General features: G+C 35.6%; 3 protein-coding genes and 1 non-coding gene across 4 annotated transcripts; 2 read left to right on the top strand and 2 right to left on the bottom strand.

Annotated features, from left to right (window-relative positions):
- The first annotated feature begins 4079 nt into the window (after window positions 1-4079).
- Window positions 4080-7511, top strand: LOC117920997 (gamma-tubulin complex component 3). Its single transcript, XM_034838733.1, has 3 exons — window positions 4080-6560; window positions 6689-7150; window positions 7249-7511. The coding sequence occupies exons 1-2, from the start codon at window positions 4291-4293 to the stop codon at window positions 6981-6983; spliced, it is 2565 nt and encodes an 854-aa protein (XP_034694624.1). The 5' UTR covers window positions 4080-4290; the 3' UTR covers window positions 6984-7150; window positions 7249-7511.
- Window positions 7512-11651: 4140 nt separating this feature from the next.
- Window positions 11652-15998, bottom strand: LOC117920246 (DNA-3-methyladenine glycosylase). The gene is made up of 6 exons (XM_034837670.1): window positions 15569-15998; window positions 14903-14974; window positions 14633-14756; window positions 13853-13923; window positions 12063-12120; window positions 11652-11982 (listed from the first exon to the last, which is right to left on the bottom strand). The coding sequence occupies exons 1-6, from the start codon at window positions 15968-15970 to the stop codon at window positions 11807-11809; spliced, it is 903 nt and encodes a 300-aa protein (XP_034693561.1). The 5' UTR covers window positions 15971-15998; the 3' UTR covers window positions 11652-11806.
- Window positions 15999-16234: 236 nt separating this feature from the next.
- Window positions 16235-19586, top strand: LOC117920245 (activator of 90 kDa heat shock protein ATPase homolog). The gene is made up of 3 exons (XM_034837669.1): window positions 16235-17253; window positions 17354-17433; window positions 17541-19586. The coding sequence occupies exons 1-3, from the start codon at window positions 16372-16374 to the stop codon at window positions 17632-17634; spliced, it is 1056 nt and encodes a 351-aa protein (XP_034693560.1). The 5' UTR covers window positions 16235-16371; the 3' UTR covers window positions 17635-19586.
- An 898-nt stretch (window positions 19587-20484) lies between these two features.
- On the bottom strand, window positions 20485-20566 carry TRNAS-GCU. The gene has a single exon. It is a non-coding gene; the product is annotated as a tRNA-Ser (tRNA).
- Between the last annotated feature and the right edge of the window lie 128 nt (window positions 20567-20694).

Genomic DNA, 20694 nt, shown 5'->3' with positions numbered 1-20694 from the left:
TCACTTATTGTTTGGAGAAACACTTGGTAAGTGATTTCTCTAAAAATACTTCTAAATAAATGTTTTTATTAAAAATATTTGAGTATAAATACGCACTTTTATGATATTTTTGAATAAATATTTAAGTGTCTGTTTGATAGTAATTTTAAAAATCGTTTATAACATTTTTAATATTTAAAATTTTTTATTTTTCAAATGCATTTCTTAAAATCATTACCAAACATATGATAACAAATGATTCTATTAAAACTTTTTTTAAAAAAAATATTTCTACTATAAACACTTTAAGTAGAAACACTATCAAACATATTCTAGAAATGCACAATGTTTCTATTCAAAATATTTGTTGTTAAAATATTTTATCTAAAGTTGTTTTTAAAATAATTACATGTGAAATATTTATGCAGGAAACATTACAAATGATTTTCTAACACTACAAATTATTTTTTAGATTTTTAAAGTGTTTCTTAAATTTTATCAAACATCTATTTTATTTTATTTTTCAAAAATACTTCTAAAGTAAAAACAATTTTTAGGAGTCCATTTGGTAGCGATTATAAGAAGTACTTTTAGCTTTCTAATACTTAAAAATTTGTATATTTCAAATGTTAAAAATATTAAAAACGTTTTCTAAAATTATTATTAAATACATTTTAAATTTATTATATTTATTCGAATAAAAGGAAAATACAATGAAAAAATTATAGGTGTAGAAATATGTTTCATGTGAATGTGGTATTTAATGAAAATGAGAAAGCCCTTGGTGATGTTTCTTAAAATTTTACAATGAAATCAAACGTGAAAAAAAGTGTCTTTATCCAATTATCGAAATACCAATTTTTAATAAATTTTATAAAAAAAAAATAATAATAATGGAAACAATTTCTAAATTATTGTATTGGTATTGTTTAATGGTCTGGTTTGCCTTACATTAAGAGCACTACAGGGCAAAAATGACTTAATAATGGAGCTTGCAATAATGTAGCAGGCCCGACGTGTACTCAATCACGCATTGACAAGAATGGATTGATCGAGAAATGGAAGATTGGAGGTAGGTCGAGTCTCGATCAGATGAAAATTGTTAAATTCATTTATAAATATGCCTATACATAGAAAATAATAAAAATAAAATACCATTGGAACAAATTGTACACGTGGCTATATTATAGCAACCTAAATGGATAGAATTATAGGGTGTGTAATGGACGAGCCTCATGGTTTCTAACAAAAATGGGCTGGGCTTTGTCTCTTGGTGGGCTGGGGCCTTGCTGTTTCAGCCTTGGGTCTAAACCGGCCTGAAGCAAAGGCCCATCCCAATCGGTTGGATCGCATCTATTCTCACTAAAAAGAAAGTCATATATATCTAGAAATTTTCCTTTCGAGAATAAAAGTAATTTTATTGACATATCATAAATAGAAAATAAAAATCAATTCATTACTTCTTGTAATAATTTTGACTATATTTAGTTGAAATAAATAAATAAAGAAAAAGTAAAAAAATAAAAAATAAATTTAAAATCAACATATGTTACTTTAAACTCATTATACTTGCTTTTTCTCTCTATTTTTTAAAATGTATAAATTTTATATGATTTGAATTATATTTGATTTTATTTCCTATTTTCTATATTGAACCCAAATATGAGAAAAAAAAAATTTAACATTTTTTTTCTTTCATTAATCTTTTTTTGGGAACCAAGATTCTAAAAATTATCATTTATCATTTCAACAAAAGAGTAACGGAGTGTTTGGTAAAACTTAATACTTATTATTTAATCATTTAAATTGACTGACCAAGGTTTGATTAATCTTGATTTTGATGATAACAAAACAAGGTTTATAACTAATGATCATATTTCAAGTGTGATTAGGCAAGACGACTTTCAAAGTGGCAATCCAAAGACAAATCAAGTCAAGGATAAATCATGAAGAAGAAAACCACCTCAAAGATAAGAGTTTTTCAAGCCCAAAGTTTTTTAAGATTTCTTTGTAAGGTTGTTGGTGTACTAGGATTTTCATGCACTTCATTCTTTATTTATGCACCAAAATCATTCAAGAGTAATATTGTTTTAAATATCTTAAGAATTTGATGATTTAATATTTTCAACTAAAACCTTGTGTTAAATGATTTTCAAACTTGTGTTAAAAGGTTTTAAGTTGAAAAAGATTGAGTGTTGAGCTAAAAAAATGGCTCAACCGGTGTCGAGGAGGACTGGTTGAGGGAGGCCAAAAAGTTTATCTCTCTCCCAGTGGCCTTCTCTTTCTGGTCAAGGTTGAACCTCAACCGGTTGAGGTCCGGTCGATGTTCGGTCGAGGAACGGTTGAGGTCCGGTTGAGACCCAACGGTCACTTTTCATAACGGCTAGTCAACCGGTCGAACCCCCAACGGTTAGTTTTACTTTTTTCTTCTATAAAAAGGCTCAAATCTGCATTGTTTCATAAGCTTAACCTTCCCAAATCATTCTTGATTGTATTTGAGCATTGGAAGAGTGTTTTTTGAGTGCACCATTGTTTCATAACTTGCATATCTTTGGTGCACCATTCAATCCTACTTTTTCTTGTATCTTTGAGCCTAAAGTTCTATTGCTAGGATTTTTGTGAGATCATTATTTGTATATATTTGAGAGGAATTTTCTCAAGTCAGGGGTATCACTTGAGAGGTTGTTTAAGAGTGGGATGACTCTTGAGAAGTGTAAAGGGTGCTTGGAGCCAAAAGTCCAAAAGGGTAAATTGGAACCATAATCCAATTGTAAAGAGATTGGAAGCTTGGTTGAAGCTTCAAGATAATGGAACCCTCACTCGGTTAGGAGGTTGAGGAGAGTGGATGTAGGCAAAGAAGTGTCAAACCACTATAAACTCTCGTGTTTGCACTCTCTCTTCCTTAACTCTTTTGCATAATATACAATTGTCTTTATTTTGTTTATTATATATTTGCATATAATTGTCTCTTATTTTTGCATAGTTTAAATTTGTGAAAAATAGACCATCACCCTATTTGCCCCCCTTAGGATGATTACCATAGTTTGAATTAGCCTCAAATTCCTAACATTGACTTTAAATTAAATTATACTTAATTTGTTAACTTAAAATTTATTACTTAATTATTATTTTTGTTATTAAAATTATTTGAAAAATTAACTTAAATATTTATTCTAAATAATCAAATTGTGATATTTATTATCACAAATTACAATTAGAGTAAAGGGGGTGGAATAATAATGAAGGTTACGAGTAGCAAAAAAGATCATAAAAATAATTAGGACAAAAAAGAAAAATGAATATGCGAATTTAAGAATAAGTTAATTATTTTTATTTATTATTAATTAATATCGTTAGACTATTTTACAAAACATAGTTAATATACTTAATTATTAAAATGAAGTTATTAAGTCATTAAATTGATTTACTAAATACCCTAAATGAATAAAAATTTATCCTTTTTATTTTTTACTTAACCTAACAACAAAATTAAACAGTAGTTTAATTTATGGACCAATAAAAATAAATAAAATTAAAACATATTTGTTCTAATCATATTTTAGACATTTTTTTTATTCACTCGCCACTTAATAATAATATTATTATTATTAAACCACAGTTTGATATTTTTAAATTTTTATATTGAATTTTGTACTTTTGTATTATGCTAAATGTAGCTGAATTAACTGAAGATTTAAGCATCCAAAAATTTAAACCATATGGCTCAAATTGGGCCCAAAATGAATAACGGGTATTTGGTAAGATGGGCCCAAAATGAATAATGGGAGGTTGGTAAGAGTTGGATAAGTCCGGAGTTCCAGTTCATCACCACTTCTGTGATGTATCAAAATATATTCAGAAAATAAATAATAATAATAATAATAAAAAATTAAAATTAAAACAAAATAAATGCCTGACAGGTTAAATTTCAAATCTTATTCACATAAAAAAAAGTAATTTTTAAAAATAATTTTCAATTTTTGAAAACTTAAATATCAAAAATAGTTTTTTTCACTTATCTTCACGAAGTTATGTTATACGTGTATAATGTAAAAATTCAATTGTTATTCCAAATTGAAAGGAGAAAGAAAGGAGCAAACTCAGCAAAGGCAAAGATCAGATCCCTCCTCCAACGTCCAGGATGAGAGTAGGATGAAAACTAAAACCCTTTTGAAAAAGTAGCTTTCATTTGCCCGCCCATATAAAAATCAAAACCCTCCACACTCTCTCTCTCTTCTCTTTTCTCCTCTTTCCAATCAAAACCCCCCTTTCTGTGTCTTTCGATTTTCTCTTCTCTTTTGGTTCTTTGCCATGGAAGAAGAGCACAGGGTTACAGATCTAATCAAAGAACTGGTTCTTCGGTTACTCTCCCAAAACCCTCAAAACCCTAGTTCTTCAATCGACACTCAGAAGTCTCTTCGCTATGCAATTCGCATACTCTCCAGTCTGATGACTCCCTCAATCGCCCCCGACTCTGCCGCCATTGCTGAGTCCATCAAGCGGCAGCTAGCCACCCAAGGTAAGTCCTCGCAAGCCCTAGCTTTTGCGGATCTTTACACCAAATTCGCTTCAAAAAATGGACCTGGAAGCATAGAGAACAAGTGGGCTGTGCTTTATTTGCTCAAAGTCATTTCTGAAGATCGGAAAAACCAGAAGAGTAGATCGGATTCGAGGGTTTCTTCTGGATTCTCTGCGTCTGTTGGTTTGCCGGCATTGTTTGATGCCGAATCGGGAGGCTACTCGGGGGTTTCCAGGAACCGGGAAACCCTAGAAAAGGGTTGGAATAATGGGGTTTTGTTGGTTTCTAAGGACCCCGAAAATATCAGGGAAATTGCGGTTAGGGAGTTCGCGAATTTAGTGAAAGAAGAGAACGAGGTGTCAGAGGAGGTTCTGGTTAGGGATGTGTTGTATGCTTGTCAGGGAATTGATGGGAAGTATGTGAAATTTGATAAGAGCGTTGATGGGTATTTGTTAAGGGATTCAATTAAGGTTCCCAGAGCAACCCGGATTACTGTTCAGAAGCTTTGTGAATTGGGGTGGTTGTTTAGGAAAGTTAAGGGGTATATATCTGAAAGTATGGATCGGTTTCCAGCTGAAGATGTGGGGACTGTTGGCCAAGCTTTTTGTGCTGCATTGCAAGACGAACTTTCACATTATTATAAGCTGTTGGCAGTGCTTGAAGCACAATCAATGAATCCCATTCCTTTGGTTTCAGAGATGGCAAATTCGGGGAATTATCTTTCATTGAGAAGATTGTCAGTTTGGTTTGCAGAGCCAATGGTGAAGATGAGGTTAATGGCTGTTTTGGTAGATAAGTGCAGAGTTTTGAGGGGAGGGGCGATGGCTGGGGCTATTCATCTGCATGCCCAACATGGTGATCCACTCGTGCATGAGTTCATGAGGCAGTTACTCTGCCGAGTATGTTCTCCTCTTTTTGAAATGGTGAGGAGTTGGGTTTTGGAAGGGGAGTTGGAGGACATTTTTGCGGAATTCTTTGTTTTGGGTCAGCCTGTAAAAGCTGAATCACTTTGGAGGGAAGGTTACCGGCTACATGCTGGGATGCTTCCTTCTTTCATTTCTCAATCTCTTGCTCAGCGCATTTTAAGAACTGGGAAGTCCATAAATTTTCTCCGTGTCTGTTGTGAGGATCGTGGATGGGCTGATGCTGCAACAGAAGCTGCAGCAGCAGCTGGAACCACAACCAGAAGGGGGGGTCTTGGATATGGTGAAACTGATGCTCTCGAGTCTCTGGTCATTGAAGCGGCAAAGAGAATAGATAAGCATTTGTTGGATGTCATGTATAAGCAGTACAAGTTCAAAGAACATTGTCTTGCAATCAAGCGGTATCTACTGCTTGGACAAGGTGATTTTGTTCAGTATCTGATGGACATTGTTGGCCCGGAACTTTCCGAGCCTGCTAACACTATTAGCTCATTTAAGCTAGCTGGGTTGCTGGAAAGTGCAATCCGATCATCTAATGCACAATATGACGACCGTGACATATTGGATAGATTGAGGGTCAAGATGATGCCACATGGAACTGGAGATAGGGGTTGGGATGTATTCTCTTTAGAATATGATGCTAGAGTTCCACTGAATACTGTGTTTACAGAGTCGGTTATGGCCAGGTATTTAAGAATTTTCAACTTTTTATGGAAGCTTAGACGCGTTGAGCATGCACTTATTGGTGCTTGGAAGACAATGAAACCGAACTGTATTACTTCTAACTCTTTTATTAAGCTCCAGAGTGCAGTTAAGTTACAGTTGCTTTCAACACTAAGGCGTTGCCAAGTTCTCTGGGATGAGATGAATCATTTTGTTTCAAATTTGCAATACTATATCATGTTTGAAGTTTTGGAGGTTTCATGGTCTAATTTTTCAAATGAAATGGAAGCAGCAAAGGATCTTGATGATCTACTTGCAGCCCATGATAAGTACCTTAATTCAATTGTGGAGAAGTCTCTCCTTGGGGAACGATCCCAAAACCTTTATAAGACTCTCTTTGTTTTATTTGACCTTATCTTGCGGTTCCGAAGTCACGTGGATCGATTATATGAAGGTATTCATGAGTTGCAATCAAGGTAATGTTCTGTCTATATCATCATTACTTATATTCATTGATAAATAATTAATATCTTAGAAAACTTTCTTCAGTTCAATTGTTGAGATGTAGGTTCACACCTGGTTTTCTTCTTTAATTTTTTCCCAGAACCATGGAATCCTTGTCGCCTTCTCGGGACAAGACCAGATCTAGGAGGCTGTTAAATGATAAAACTGCAGAGCCTGGGGCATGGATCAGTGATGGTAGGAAGGCTCTAACCCAACGTGCTGGTGAATTTCTGCGAAATATGGGACAAGATCTGGATGCGATTGCTAAGGAATATTCATCATTGCTGGAAGGATTCATTTCTCAGTTGCCTGTGCAACAACATATTGATTTGAAGTTCCTCCTCTTCCGGCTTGATTTCACTGAGTTTTACTGCCAGTTGCACCCAAATATGTAAAGAAAGCATTTAGTCTAACATTTGAGCTGAAATGAATATTTCCACAATCTACAGCATGGACAAAGTGCTAGAATGACCCTGTTGCTTCCCAGGATGTGACTGAACGGTCATGGAGTTGCTAACTTGCATTGGGACCAACCTGTTTGTATTTCATTGCTTATTTTTAGGTACTAGAAATATTTTGCTCCTTGGTGCTTTGTTTTAGTTTATCATTTCCTTTTTAAGATTTTTGTCTTTTGACACTGGGTACTTTCTCAATCTGCAGATGGTGTTATTTCCTTTCTGATTGGTAGCTTGGAAGTCTTCAATGTTCAACTGAAGGCATGCTATTATCATTAAATCAGGGTGTCAATACGGTAGTGTACACGTTTGTTATTTCATGGTCCTATGATGTGTTTCCATTTTTTGCGGCTTTTGCAAGCTGTGCATCCCGAGTTTGTACATCTGTACCATAATAGCTCTGTAATGTTCAAATGACAAGAAATGTGTGCTAATTTTTCTAATTTTTAACATCTTTTTTTTTTTCCATATGTATGTCGAAGTTTCAGTGTCTGAAAATTGAAATGAATTTATAATTTTTTGGCACTTTGCTCACCTTGCTATACTCAATGTGGTGCTTTTATGGTGATGCAGGAGAAGATACCTGAATTTTTAATCTGTATCCTTACCAAAAAAGTATGTCTGAACCTGCAATTTCAAATGATTTTATTAAAATGCTGAGACGTGGTCAAGGAATTGATTTAGAGTTGAGTACTCGGCATGCCAAAGCAAAAATGAAGTTCTATTTGGTTAAATTTTCTATTGTTAATTTGCTTATTATCACTCATATATAACTTTGTACCAATCACCTTAATAAAATACCATCTATGCCCTTGTAATGAAACGAAATTGTTGTTGTTGTTAATAAATGAAGCTTCATTTCTTTGGTGGTATTATAACTTTTATCAAGAATTTTGTCAAGATGTTCTGATTTTGGAGTAAACTAGGAAAGGATAAAATATTTGGTTGAATAGAACATTTTCTAGACATGAATGACAGTTTAATGGGCTTGAGACTTGTGCTGAGAAGAAGCCCCAATAGGTTCTCTTAAGATGTTTTTTAGCAGATTTGGGTAGAGAAGAAAGAGTTTAGAAGTCAGTAAATATTTGGAACATTGGGTAAGGGGAGATTGCTGGTCTCTTTCTTGAAAGAACAACCTTAACCGTCTTCAACTTAACAAAAATAGAGTGACAGTTACGATTTTGGAGCCAAAATAATGCTCCTCAATTATCCTCTAGTAATATCCATTTTTAGTTCTTGCTGGTGATAAAGTTTAACATACACCCTTGCCTATACAAGAAGCCTTAAACTAACCCAGTTCCCTGATATTATTTCCAAGATCTGTTAGTTATGAATCTTATGATCCTCAGGCAGCCTGCTTGTATTGAGGGAGTCAATCAAGATGCAAAAATAAACCATGTTTTGAACTTAAAAATGCTGATGAATAAGTCAAAAGAGTTGAGGTAGGTGTAAAACTTTGATGGGTGTTCCTTAGATTACACACTAGTTGAGATAGGGCTTGGGATGAGATGGAGAAGAATATGAAAAATATTGATAGTGACATACTGATTGTTGGTGCCTCACTTGAAAGATGAAAGAACCTCTGATTGCCTTGACCTCATGATTAAAATGGGTAGATGATGCTAGTTGGCTTGACCCAAAATAACATACTTCGCATTATCTGAGGTTGGGCAAGGCTGGAGGTCTTGTCTAAGCAATTGACCGAGCCTATTCTGTGGTAGGTTTACTACTTGGATTCATGACAATCCCGAAATAGCCATTGTCGCTCCTTAGCCTCGGCACTTGCTCATTATAACTGATGGATCCCTATTATTCTGGCCAATGCTACTCACACCTCAGGCTACTCAGCCACAAGTCGCAGCCACCTTCTCTCAGTAACTTATTATAGAGTCGAGTACGATGCATCTCTTTGTTCATTCATTTTCTGCTAGCTCTTAACTCTGCTCTGTTGGTTTTGGCTGTGAGTAGTGTGCCCTCTTGTAGCAGAAGCTGTTGATGCTGAGGAAGGGGGCCAAGTTCATGGCTGACTTGGATTCTCTTGCTTCTGGGGCCTACTAAGAACTTTCAGGTTGGCCGGTAGCATACTTCCCCTCCACTTTACTTTGAGATTCTCCCCTTAATTTCTTCAGCCCATTATCCATCTATGCCAATCTTCTAGGCTGATTTCATTGCTTTCCCTTGCATTTATCCCCTTTATTTGAGATATCTTTTTCCTTCAAATTTTGCAGCCTTTTACCATTGGGAAGAAGTTTTGGCAGGCATTCCTTCTATAGTGTGTAATGCAGGAAAACCAAATTTGATATGGCTAGATGGTTTAGACCAACATCATTATTTCTAGTAATTTTTTTGGTGCAGTTGAATATTTATTTAAATAAAAATCTACTTTCCGCATCAGTTTTCTTCTCGTTGCTGGGGTCCCATTTAATAGCAGAGAGAACTATTTTTATTGTAACATCAATTTAATTTTGTGCTTGTAAAATATTATTCTAGAAATATTTTTATTGATTAACTATATAAAAAAAATGTAAAAAAATCTTTCTAACTTAAAAGGTATGCAATCTTGATAGACCGACAAATATTGGAATCCAGTGACTTATTTTTCTTCATTCCATTTGTGGAAGGTTCCTCATCCAACCTTCTCAACAAACCTGTAAATGGCACAAACTCGGGCTTCTCTTGAGTAGTCTTCTCTTAAACTTCACCCATTGTCTAGTCTTACTTCTCTTCCTTTTCGGCCATTACTTTTTGTTCAAGTGTTACAATGTCTAGAGGAGCAAAATCCACTTTGTAGTCAATTTCAACTATTGCTACTGTATTAGATGTCTTGGTGTCACAAACTGCTCAATTGACCCTTGAGCTTTTAAAGGAGAGTAGGAAGCTTTTGTAACCACTTGAAGTCATCTACACCACTAGAAGAGTATGAAAGAATCTAGAGAAGCCTTGAGATGTTTAAACATTTCTACACAAGGATAGAAGTCTAGAGAAACCTTGAGATGTCTAAAAATCTTTACACTAGGATGAAAGATAAGGGAAGTGTGTGACATATTTTAGGGAGTTTAAGATAACTCTTGTACATATGTTATACAAAGTATTTATGTAGGCTTTTCTAGAGAGTTTAAAGTAGTGGGGAACCTTTGCGGGTTCCAAAGAGTTCCTTGAATGTCTATAAATAGGGGATGACCTTATTCGACTAAGACACTAAGCATCGAGAGCTTGCAAACCTTGTAAAGAGTTCTAATGCAATACAAGTTTCCTTTCTTTCAAGTGTTGCTTTCATTACGCATCTTAACTTCTAAGTTGTGTAGCATTAGTTAGCATAACAAGTTAAGAGTGGCTAAGGTTGACTTAGCAACTTCAAGTGGCTTGAGCTAAGTGTCGCATGTGAGCTTAAGAAAGGCTTAAGTTCATGACATTGGTCTCCAATTCATTAATATAGAACCTCTGATTCTCATGCATGACCATGAAAGAGTATCTCCAATAGTCAAGCATGAAAACTTAAACGTCTCTCAAGCACCTTCCTGATTACTAGTACAAGTATTAACTCTTTAGTGTGTGGTTGCAGCCTAATGAAACTACCATTTTCCAGACTCTTGCTCTTCAACCGCATAAGCCATCCCTCTCCTACCCCAGGTTGTTCATCATCCAGGTCTGGATAGAAACGAATTCATCGTTTGCAGCGAACCCATCTGATGGAAAGGTTCTAGATTTCAAAGAGTATGGGGATATCAATTTTCATGGACTTTAGATGATTAAAGGCAAAAAGGAGTATGATGACTTTATCCCCTTCTTTCGAATGTGACTTTCCTATTTCAAAAAGAGGTTGACAATGACATGTCTACTCAAAACAAGTCAGGTATATGTGATTTTTTTTCTTCAAGATCAAACTTCATTTCAAAACAATAGATAAAGCAAAGAATAGAAAAGAAAGGTATCTTCTTAAGAGAAGAGTCTTGCTAAGCCCTTCACATATTAAAAGATTTTGGATGTCATAATTGTATTAGGTTTAGTAGTCAAGTTTATATCTAATTTGTAATTGGATTTGAAGAGATTTTGTTTGGATTAAAAAAATAAAAGCTTTATATAAGAATATTACTTTTTATAGAAGTTCTATTTTAAGTTAAGTTGGAAACTTCTCATCTTTAATGATTTTTGACTTTTCAAAATTATGGCTTAAACCTAACTTTCAACTAAAGCCAATGAAAGATAACTATTGCAAACGAGCCCTAATTAATAAAACTATAATAATAGAGTATGATTATCTTATTATATTGTTTCTTACCCTTTCAAGACTTTTCAAAATTTTAAATAATACGTGGAATATTTTTCATATACATATTGTTATAAAACAATTTCAATTAAATAAGCAAGGCATTGTATTATTTTTTATTTACTTATAGAAGGTATCTCCAAAACCTAACAATCCTCCTAGGTGTTGTTCATATGAGAGAGTAATACATGAGAACTTTTTATCTCCTCTCACATTCCTATAATGACTTGAACTTTGTAACTTTTTAAATTGTTACTACTTATTTTACTTACCTTACCGGGTATGTATTTAAAAAAAAGAAGAGAAAAGGCTCCTTCAAGTTGTAGGCTTTAGGGTCTATCTGCTTCTTCAAAAACAACTGAATAGGGTTCACATTCCTTCCAACAAGATACAAAATCCCAAAAAACATTACATTGCTATTTCAACTTGAGAGGCATCTTTTTCTTTAAATATTTCATGTATTTACATTTTGAAAAGACAAAACCATCATGTTGCTTCAAATTTCACTAGAGGGTAATGTGAGAGTCTTTTTAGGAGCACTTATCCAAGGAGAACCAGCAATGGCGAATCTCCAGGGGGCATTGACATCGTCAGGCAGGGCATATTGGATGCCCACCCGTGGACCCACGAGTATCTTTTCTGGTTCTGGTCCATCCAAGAGTTCGAGACCGCCTGGTACCCATGCCCATTTTTGTTATTCACCTTCATTCCATTTACTTTAAAGGTGTAGAGCCATGGCAAAAGGAACTTACCGGGAGTGTAGAGGCGATGGTTAGACCATTCTGTAGAAATTCCTAAAGCTTGACATACCTGGAAAACCAAATATAAGAATTAGCCCATTTGAAACAATCCAAGGAAGTGGCGCATACTCATCAACAATTAATGACAAATGACAGCTTTATAAAGCATTAGAAAAAACAATTGAAAATATGAAAAATATTTTAATAACTTTATATTGTATTTAAGTATACACGAGAAAATAATTTTTCATATTTGAGTTTTTAAATATAGTTTTTTTTTTCCTGAAAATAATTGACAATTGTTTTAAGAACAGTTTTTAAGAAGTAATTTTTGAGAATTCTTTTCAAAGATGCTACTAAACAAACATTTATCATCATTTTCCTTTGGGAAATTGATGACTTGTATGCTGGATCCTGATCCAGAATAGCTTAGTTTGATGATTGTAATGCTAGGAATCCTTGTTTTGCTAAAGAAATAAAAGACGGAGCCTTGCTGTTATGTCTCAGGCTTTAGTGACAAGATCTATGAAAGACTTTGATCCATTTTATCAATGAAAGTGAGAAACCTCCATATGGGTTATCGGGCAGGAAGGCAGAACTTAGAAGGGAATAAGCAGGTCCCTGACTCTCACTACTAAGTGTTTTCACTGATAGGCAGTATGACCCCTAAATGCTTAACCAAAGAAGATACAGCAAGAATCCATCCAATACCAAACTCCAAAGAAGCCATCACTGTTGCATCCTTCCCTTGGTCTTATATCAACAAGAAATTCATGGTCTATTTGGCAATGTACACTTATCAATTTTTGAGGACAATCCTCAAAAACATTCTGTTGATTTTTGGGGGGGAAAAAAAAGAATCTATTTGGGAACTTAAATATAAAAATCAATTTTATTTGTCTATTCTTTGTAAAGACACTTTGAATTCATCTACAATGAAAAGTTCTTGACATATTCTCCATGATTCTAATTGTTTCTTAGAATACTCTATAAAAAAAAGAAAGAAGAAAACCCCTGAAAACACCTCAAACTTGTGTTAAGAAATCACCTATTTTCAAAACAAATTCTCAAAAAACTAGTTTCAATCTAAAATTTGTCAAACTTAAAGTTTTCCTTAGTAACAACAAAAGGGAGCTTTTTCCTTTTTATGGGGGCTAGGAGAGTTGAGTTTGGGTTAACCTATGTAGTAAAATGTCTATGGTTTGACATGCTTGAACATGACCCACTTATGTGGGGGGTTTGGAGTGTGGCCAGGGGGAGGGTTTAAAACCTGGGAATTAATTGTGCTATACACATGAAATTTATCTTGCAGCAGACATAGCAACCGAATATTAATTCATCACATACAATCCTTTGATATAAAAGGGATCCTTGCCAATTTGGAATCTTATAACAACAACTAGAGTCATGTTAAATTCATTATACTTGAAATATTTTGATCAACAATATAGATCAATGAACATTACATTGTCTTTTAAAATTCATCTTCAGTGCAGACAACAAATTATGGACTAATTTGCACAAGTGGAAAATACTCTCGAGGAACATGACAGTTTGTTTTTTCTTCATGAATACTATTCAATTAATAGTATCAATAGTAGTCTATGGCCATATATAATCCTTTTCTAATGGACAAATAAAATAATAAGCAGTAAGAGGGGTTGCCAAACAACACTCAATGGCATGGTAGGGCTCAACCATTAGCTCATTTTGATAAGTATTAAGGTAATAAAATAAAAAAAACAAAAAAATAAAATGCAAGAAAAAGTCAGTGCACAAAAGGAATGATGGTTGCCACTGACCTTTCCGGGCCCAGTAAGAAGAACAGGCTTCTCAGTTATTTGACCTCGGCGTTGCTGAATGGTTTCCAAGCCTGTATGCTTTAACAGTGATTCAGGAAAAATACTTTTCCAGTACAATTACTTTCATCACAAAGAGATTATAGAGAATATGGAATGGGTCCTCTAAAAGTTTCTGTAATGAAGTGTAGGAGCTTGATAATTCAGATACTCATTTTTTTGGTTTTTCCATCTTTCCCTTATTATATATTTTCTATTTTGCATGTGACAGTGCTGCAGAGTTGGGTGTTCACCATTTAAGTATTTATACCACATATTAGTAGATAGTTGCTAACCTTGAATTTTCCATGGTCATTCCACTAATGACCTTCAGGGATTAAACTAAAATTTTTATCTGCACCAAAGTTACGAGTTATGCATTAAGGGAGGCACCATTGCTTAGCTATTAGATTGTATGTTTTTAAGTGAAAACATCCAATCAACAGCATTAAATGGAAGTGGAAGCAACCAAAACAACACCAGAAATAATCCTTTCCATTATTTACATTTTATCTATTCATCAATTCAGCAAGCAAAATCGTGAGAGAAGATGCAGGTAGCAGACCGCAAATAGTAGAGCCAAGGGATTATTAAGGTTAATAATATTTGGGGTGGGTTTTCGGGCATCGTTATTAACTGCCCATTGAGAGAAAGACTAAAAAGCATATAACTACAATAGAAGTGCAAACATAGCCAACAAGAAATAGAGTTAAGACTGTTGCAGGCACAGTTAGGGAAAGTTACCACAGACTGGTTCACAAGACCGAACTAACACTGCTGCTCCAACTTCTTCCTTGTCTGCAACGACATTGAGCATGGTATGCAAACCATAGCACAAATAAACATAGGCATGACCTCCTGGTCCAAACTATTTTCACACCAATCAACAATATAATATATCAAAACAATTATCACCAATGCCTCAAAGTGGATTCAAACTTTCAAAAGAGATAACTTATAATGTAAGAATCTCAATCAAAATTTTTAAAAGGATTAATAATTATAGTATCTTACAACTGGAGCTGTTCTTGGTGTACGGCCAAACCGTCCATGACAAGCAGAATCATTTGGCCTATATGCTTCTACCTGTCAAAAATTCACTTCTTACTATACATTGTTCAGAAAAATAAACCTATTTTCTCTTCTGATATTTCAGTCTACTAATTGATTTTTCAAACGCTAGCCATTTGGTAGCCAATAAATTAACGGAAAAGCAGGTGAAAAAAGTGTTTGAATCTTATGCTTTACACGTTTTTTTTCCCTTCTTAAATATGAAAAGCCCCCATGGAGTGCAGTTCTTCCCAGTAATGCAAGAGTCTACATATTTGGATAGTTGGGGAAAATCAGGAAAATATAAGAAAACTAAAACGGAAAATTTTGCTCAAGCAAGCGAAAATTGTTCCATTAAACTCGGGTCCCATGTAAAACAATGAAAGAACCCATCAATTAAAACTATGATTTCCTTTCTTTTCCCATATTTTCTCGGGAAACAAGCAGATTGAAAGATATTGACTACATAAGAAAACCAAAATTGAAAAATCAGCTCATCCAAGTCCAATAATTCCATTAAACTCGTGTCCCAAATAAAATAATGAAAGATTCCCATATTTAGTATTACAATTCCTATTCATTTTTTTCAAAATTTTGTCGGGAAACAAGCAAGGTTGAAAGAGACATTACCTCAGTGATCCGGAGAATGACATCGTCTCTCCTGAGTAACTTGCCAAGCAGACGTGGGGCGAGGTCTAGAGCGTCGATTTGGAAGAAATCAGGGGGCAGTATTTTCAATTCATTAAAAGATAGGGTTGGATTTGAAATAGAAAGAATTCCGGGTTGGGGTTGAGATTGAGATTTGGGTCTGGCCCCAATGGTTATTGATTTTTCAGAGGTGTGGATGGAATCGTCTGGTTGAATCGATTTTTTGGGTTTTGTGACCCGTTTGAATCGATAAGTTCGCTTCATTTGATTGGTCTGGAGCCAGAATGAAGATACTGAATACGGAGAGGACTCAGAGGACAGGGTTTTGATCTGAACCACGGTGAACTGTTGACCCTTTTGGGGTTTTGGCGGGGACTTGTTCATAGATCTTCTATCAAATTATGCTTATCAAAATTGGCCACATTGTTTATCGTGCCCCCCACAAGTTGAAGTTACCCCTCGGATGAGAGGTTTATTCATGGGCCTAAAAGAACGCAGCCCAACCTAATCATACATGGGCTGAATTGGAAACCGTATGGGCTGGGCTAAGCCTGGGTCAAACTAGTGCCCCTTCCAATACTTTTCCATTTCATTTCCTCAATTTTAGGGTGGCAAAAGCTCAAGTATTCTAGATTCTTCCATACCAGAACCCTCGAGAGCAGCCTCCACCCACCTTCTCTATTTTTTTCTCCCTCTCTCTCTCTCTCTCTCTCTAATCTTCCGATACTTTCTCTCGCTAAAGCTCTCCAGAATTTTCCCTCTCAAGCCTAGGCCTCAGCTCGTCAATGGCGAAGTACGGAGAAGGCGACAAGCGGTGGATCGTTGAAGACAGACCCGACGGCGCCAACGTCCATAACTGGCACTGGGCGGAGAAAAACTGTCTCGAATGGTCTCGAACTCTCCTCTCGAAGCTCCTCTCCGAGCTGACCATTCTCGACGGAGAAGGCAATCTGTACATCAAGACCAAGACCCTTGAAAAGCTTGAAGGGGAAGCCTACGTCAATGTCAGGAAAGGGAAGATCATACCTGGATACGAAATCGCATTGACGCTTTCTTGGGAGGGTGAGGCCAAGGACCCAGATGGCAAATCTGTGATTAAATGCGATGGGACTGTGGAGATTCCCTATATAGCTGATGAGAATGCGGATGAGGACCCAGAGGTGAAGATTTTGGTGAAGGACGAGGGACCGTTGGGGAAGAGGTTGAAAGAGGCTATGGTGGCAAAGGGGAAGCCCATGATTTTGGAAAAGGTTAGGGTTTATGTGCAGAGCATGGCGAAGGGAGGTCCGGCGAAGGATGAATTGGAGGTGAAGAAGGCACCTGGGAGCGCTGCTAAATCGTCGGTGTCGTCTGCGGCGGCTGCGTCAAATATTGGGGCGCAGAAAGAGGTGAAGAAGGCGGTGAAGAAGGAGGAGAAGAAGGGGTTCAAGACAATAACGTTGACGGAGAAGTTCAGTTGTAGGGCGAAAGATATGTTTGAGATAATGATGGATGAGAATAGGTGGAAAGGGTTTACGCAGAGTAATGCGAAGATAAGCAAAGAGGTCGGTGGGGAGATTAGCATTTTTGATGGATCGGTCACAGGGGTGAACATGGAGTTGGTTGAAGGGAAGTTGATTGTTCAGAAATGGAGGTTTGGGAGCTGGCCTGATGGTGTTAATTCTACGGTAATATTTAGGGTTCCTTGTTATTTGAGTTGAATTTGGTGAAAGATTGAGAAACATTTATATACTGAATGAATGCTCAATGATTATTGCAATGTTGCAGGTGCGAATTGCTTTTGATGAGCCTGAACCGGGGTTGACTGTTATTAAACTGACGCAGACTGGTATTCCTGAGGAAGATAGGTTGGTTTCTGTTGATGGGTTGTTTTGATTTTGTTCTGTTTTTGTTCTAAGGCTTTGTGATTCTGACTTGTGGCTGTTTGTGATTGCTTTGGTATTTCATTATGCAGATATGGGAATGCAACAGTGGTAGAGAACACTGAAAGAGGGTGGAGGGATCTCATTTTCCACAAGATAAGAGCAGTGTTTGGTTTTGGAATATGAATTTTTTTTATGGAAAAGACTAAGTGTAGAATCCTAATCAATTTCATGTTTTGGATCTGGAAATTGCTTTTCAACTGGGAAAATTGTGGATGCTAGTTTTCTGTTGCTCCATGTTGTTAAAAGTCTTCCCTAGACTGATTGTCATGCTTCTGATGTTATGAAATAACTAAAATCACTGTTGGAACCGATAAGGTTTGATACGAGTGAGATAGTGTGTGGCTTGTTGAGTTCATGTTACTATCTATTTTTTATCCTACTGCATGTTATTACATGTCAGTATTGTCTCTATATTTGTCTTGGAGACACTTTTATTTCTGAAATTAATATTCTCATGATCTTTATCTCATTATAGTAGTTACACATGATCATCATGGTCTTGCTACTTCTTGTTGTTGTCAATTCCACAGAAAACGACCTATGCCATCTAAGAGCTTGTGCTTATATTGGGTCATGATGGAAATTCCTATTAGGTTTATGTTTTTTCATTCGGTGGTAACATCTCTAAATTATAATGGATTAGGTCCCTTGTTTGGTACCAGGGTTTTTTGGCCAAATAATGTGGTCAATTTTCTTTGTGTTCAACTTGCTACTTGACTCAATAATGCTGGCTCGGAAACACCATCACCATGGTTTATCATATAAAAGAATTAATGACCCTATAGCTATAGTGCTGAAACTTTGGTTCAGGAGAGTTGTCATGGTAAATCTTTCGGGATCGGGAACCCTTTTGTGGGATTTACTCGTATGTTATGGTGTAACATGGATGGTGACAGTTGAAAGGGCTTTAGTTGTAGTTGCAGTTCATTGAAGGTGAAATTTTTTCCAATACCAAATTTTCATGGTGAGAATATGACTTTTCAGATATTGTTTGACATCTCTTGTCAGTGATCAATGACATGCTAGAAATTTAGTGGAACTTAAAGAAAAATGTTTGCTTCTGAGTAATTGGATGATCTTACAGGATACATTTAGGCTTTGTTAATTTGCATTTTGTTTATAAGTTAGTGCTTTTGTAATCTCCATGAAGCCTTTTTGTTACTCTCACTGCTGGAGGTAGTCCTAGTCTCCTAGGTGGCTGTCAAGCGGTTACTGAGGGGACTTCCTCACGGTCATATGAGAGGGTGTGAAGATGGGTGAAAAAGGTAAAGCTGAGTGTCAAATTATCGAAGTTGTGTGATGATTATAATGGCACAGTCAATACAAGTGCCAAATAAAATGGAGTGTTAAAAATTACAAGCATCTTTTGGGGGGTGCAGAGTATTTGTAATTGGTGATCCATTTGAGAAAAGAAAAAGGAAAAAACGAGACCATAATGACCATGTGTAGATTAAGAAAATAAATAAAAACTTAATAGTAACTAAACATGAGCGAACTGAGGCGTTTTCATGATATGGATTTAACATTCATTTGTAGTTTCAAACATTTGGGAAAGGGTGATTAAGGAAAGACTAGAGACTCATTTATGGAAATCAGTTTAGTTGAAGTGTGCATACTGCAATAACCAAAAATAACAGTGTGCCTGTAGTGCATCTGGAGCATCAAGCATGTAATCATGTATCCCGGCATGTAAATTATTTGCTACATGTAAAATACACCATTGTTTTATGTCCACACACTCGTAAGTGTTAAGTGCTAATGAGTCATCCCTTGCTTGACCTAAAAGCTCGTGCTCCAATTACTTGCATCTGCATTTTTGGAATTTTTGTGTTGTTTGTTTTTAACCACAGGAACTGTATACAAGCAATAACTCTGTTGGGAGTGTGGATAGGTTGAAATTCTTCCAAGAAAGCAAAGTGGGGGTGCTTGCTTGGTTCTTTGTGAGGGGAAAAGTTGATTAACTGGTTCAAACAGAATGATGGAGGAGGCTGTTTAGATTAATGAGTATGTATGTGATCTTTGATACTTTTGTATTTCATTTTATGTTCTTTTATCTACTGTTTACTTACAGCGAAGTGACCAGAGATGACCCATCTACTTGGAGCCCAGAACATCTGATGAAAGCAGGGGAAGAATTGTTAATATGATGGCATTGTAGTAGATAGCATGAATCTCATAAATTGCAGAATTTGATTGTAACAGTATGTTGCATGGTTGTAAAAAAGAAAATGGCTATGGTTCCATTTTGTTATCACACAGAATTTGTGATTGCACCATTTAAATGTATGGTAAATAATGGGCTGAGATTTAGGTATAAAGTGACGAAATATTTGCAGGTTCGAAGCATTTGGTACCATGGTTTCAGCCCAGTGTAAATACAAGGTTTACTTGTCAAATTCAGGAGACGGTATGCAGCTCTTCTCAAAACAGAAATCTGCCTCAGGAGCCATTTTACCCTCAAAAGTGGATGCACAGGATTTTCGCCAGTATTGTTTGGCCCGTGACTTATTTTGGCCATGTTTGGATTAAAATATTTTTTGAAGTCAAAAAGTATTTTTGTAATTAATTGTTTTTAAAAAATTATATAGTTTTAAATTATTTATTTTTTATAAAATAATTAAATATATAAGAAAATTAAAATAATATATAAAAATATTTAATTGATCTTAAATTTATTTTTTATTTTTTCCTCTATTATTTTTTGCTCACCTTTTTTCTCAAACTTTGCGGAACCACTCATGGCTTGATAACGGCTTATAACTTCAAAAGAGTTCCACAAACTTATAAGGAAGTTCCACAAAAGAGTAAAAATATAAGATAAAAAAACACTATCTTGGAAAATATAAAGGCTATTAGGAAATGTTTGTGTTGGGGGAGGTAGGAAAATTTTGGAAAATTATATCTTAAAGTAATTAAGCAAATATAAGGGCGTGTTTGTGTTGAAGTGCGGGCAAAAATTTTGGCAAAAGGAATCGTCGCCTGAGAGATTCGAACTCTCGCGGGGAAACCCCATGTACTTAGCAGGCACACGCCTTAACCACTCGGCCAAAGCGACGTTGTTTTTGAGAGAGCGGCAGCCTATTAATTGTTTAGTAACAAATACTAGTGAACATCCTACTTAAAACGCCAGTGAATTATTGAAATTCTCTCTTTCCTTTTTCCTGCCAAATTAATTGAGCACCC

This window comes from Vitis riparia, chromosome 8 (assembly GCF_004353265.1).
Source record: "Vitis riparia cultivar Riparia Gloire de Montpellier isolate 1030 chromosome 8, EGFV_Vit.rip_1.0, whole genome shotgun sequence".
NCBI lineage: Eukaryota > Viridiplantae > Streptophyta > Magnoliopsida > Vitales > Vitaceae > Vitis > Vitis riparia.
The sequence above is the reverse complement of the archived record's forward strand: the minus strand, read 5'-3'. Positions and strand labels throughout refer to the sequence as shown.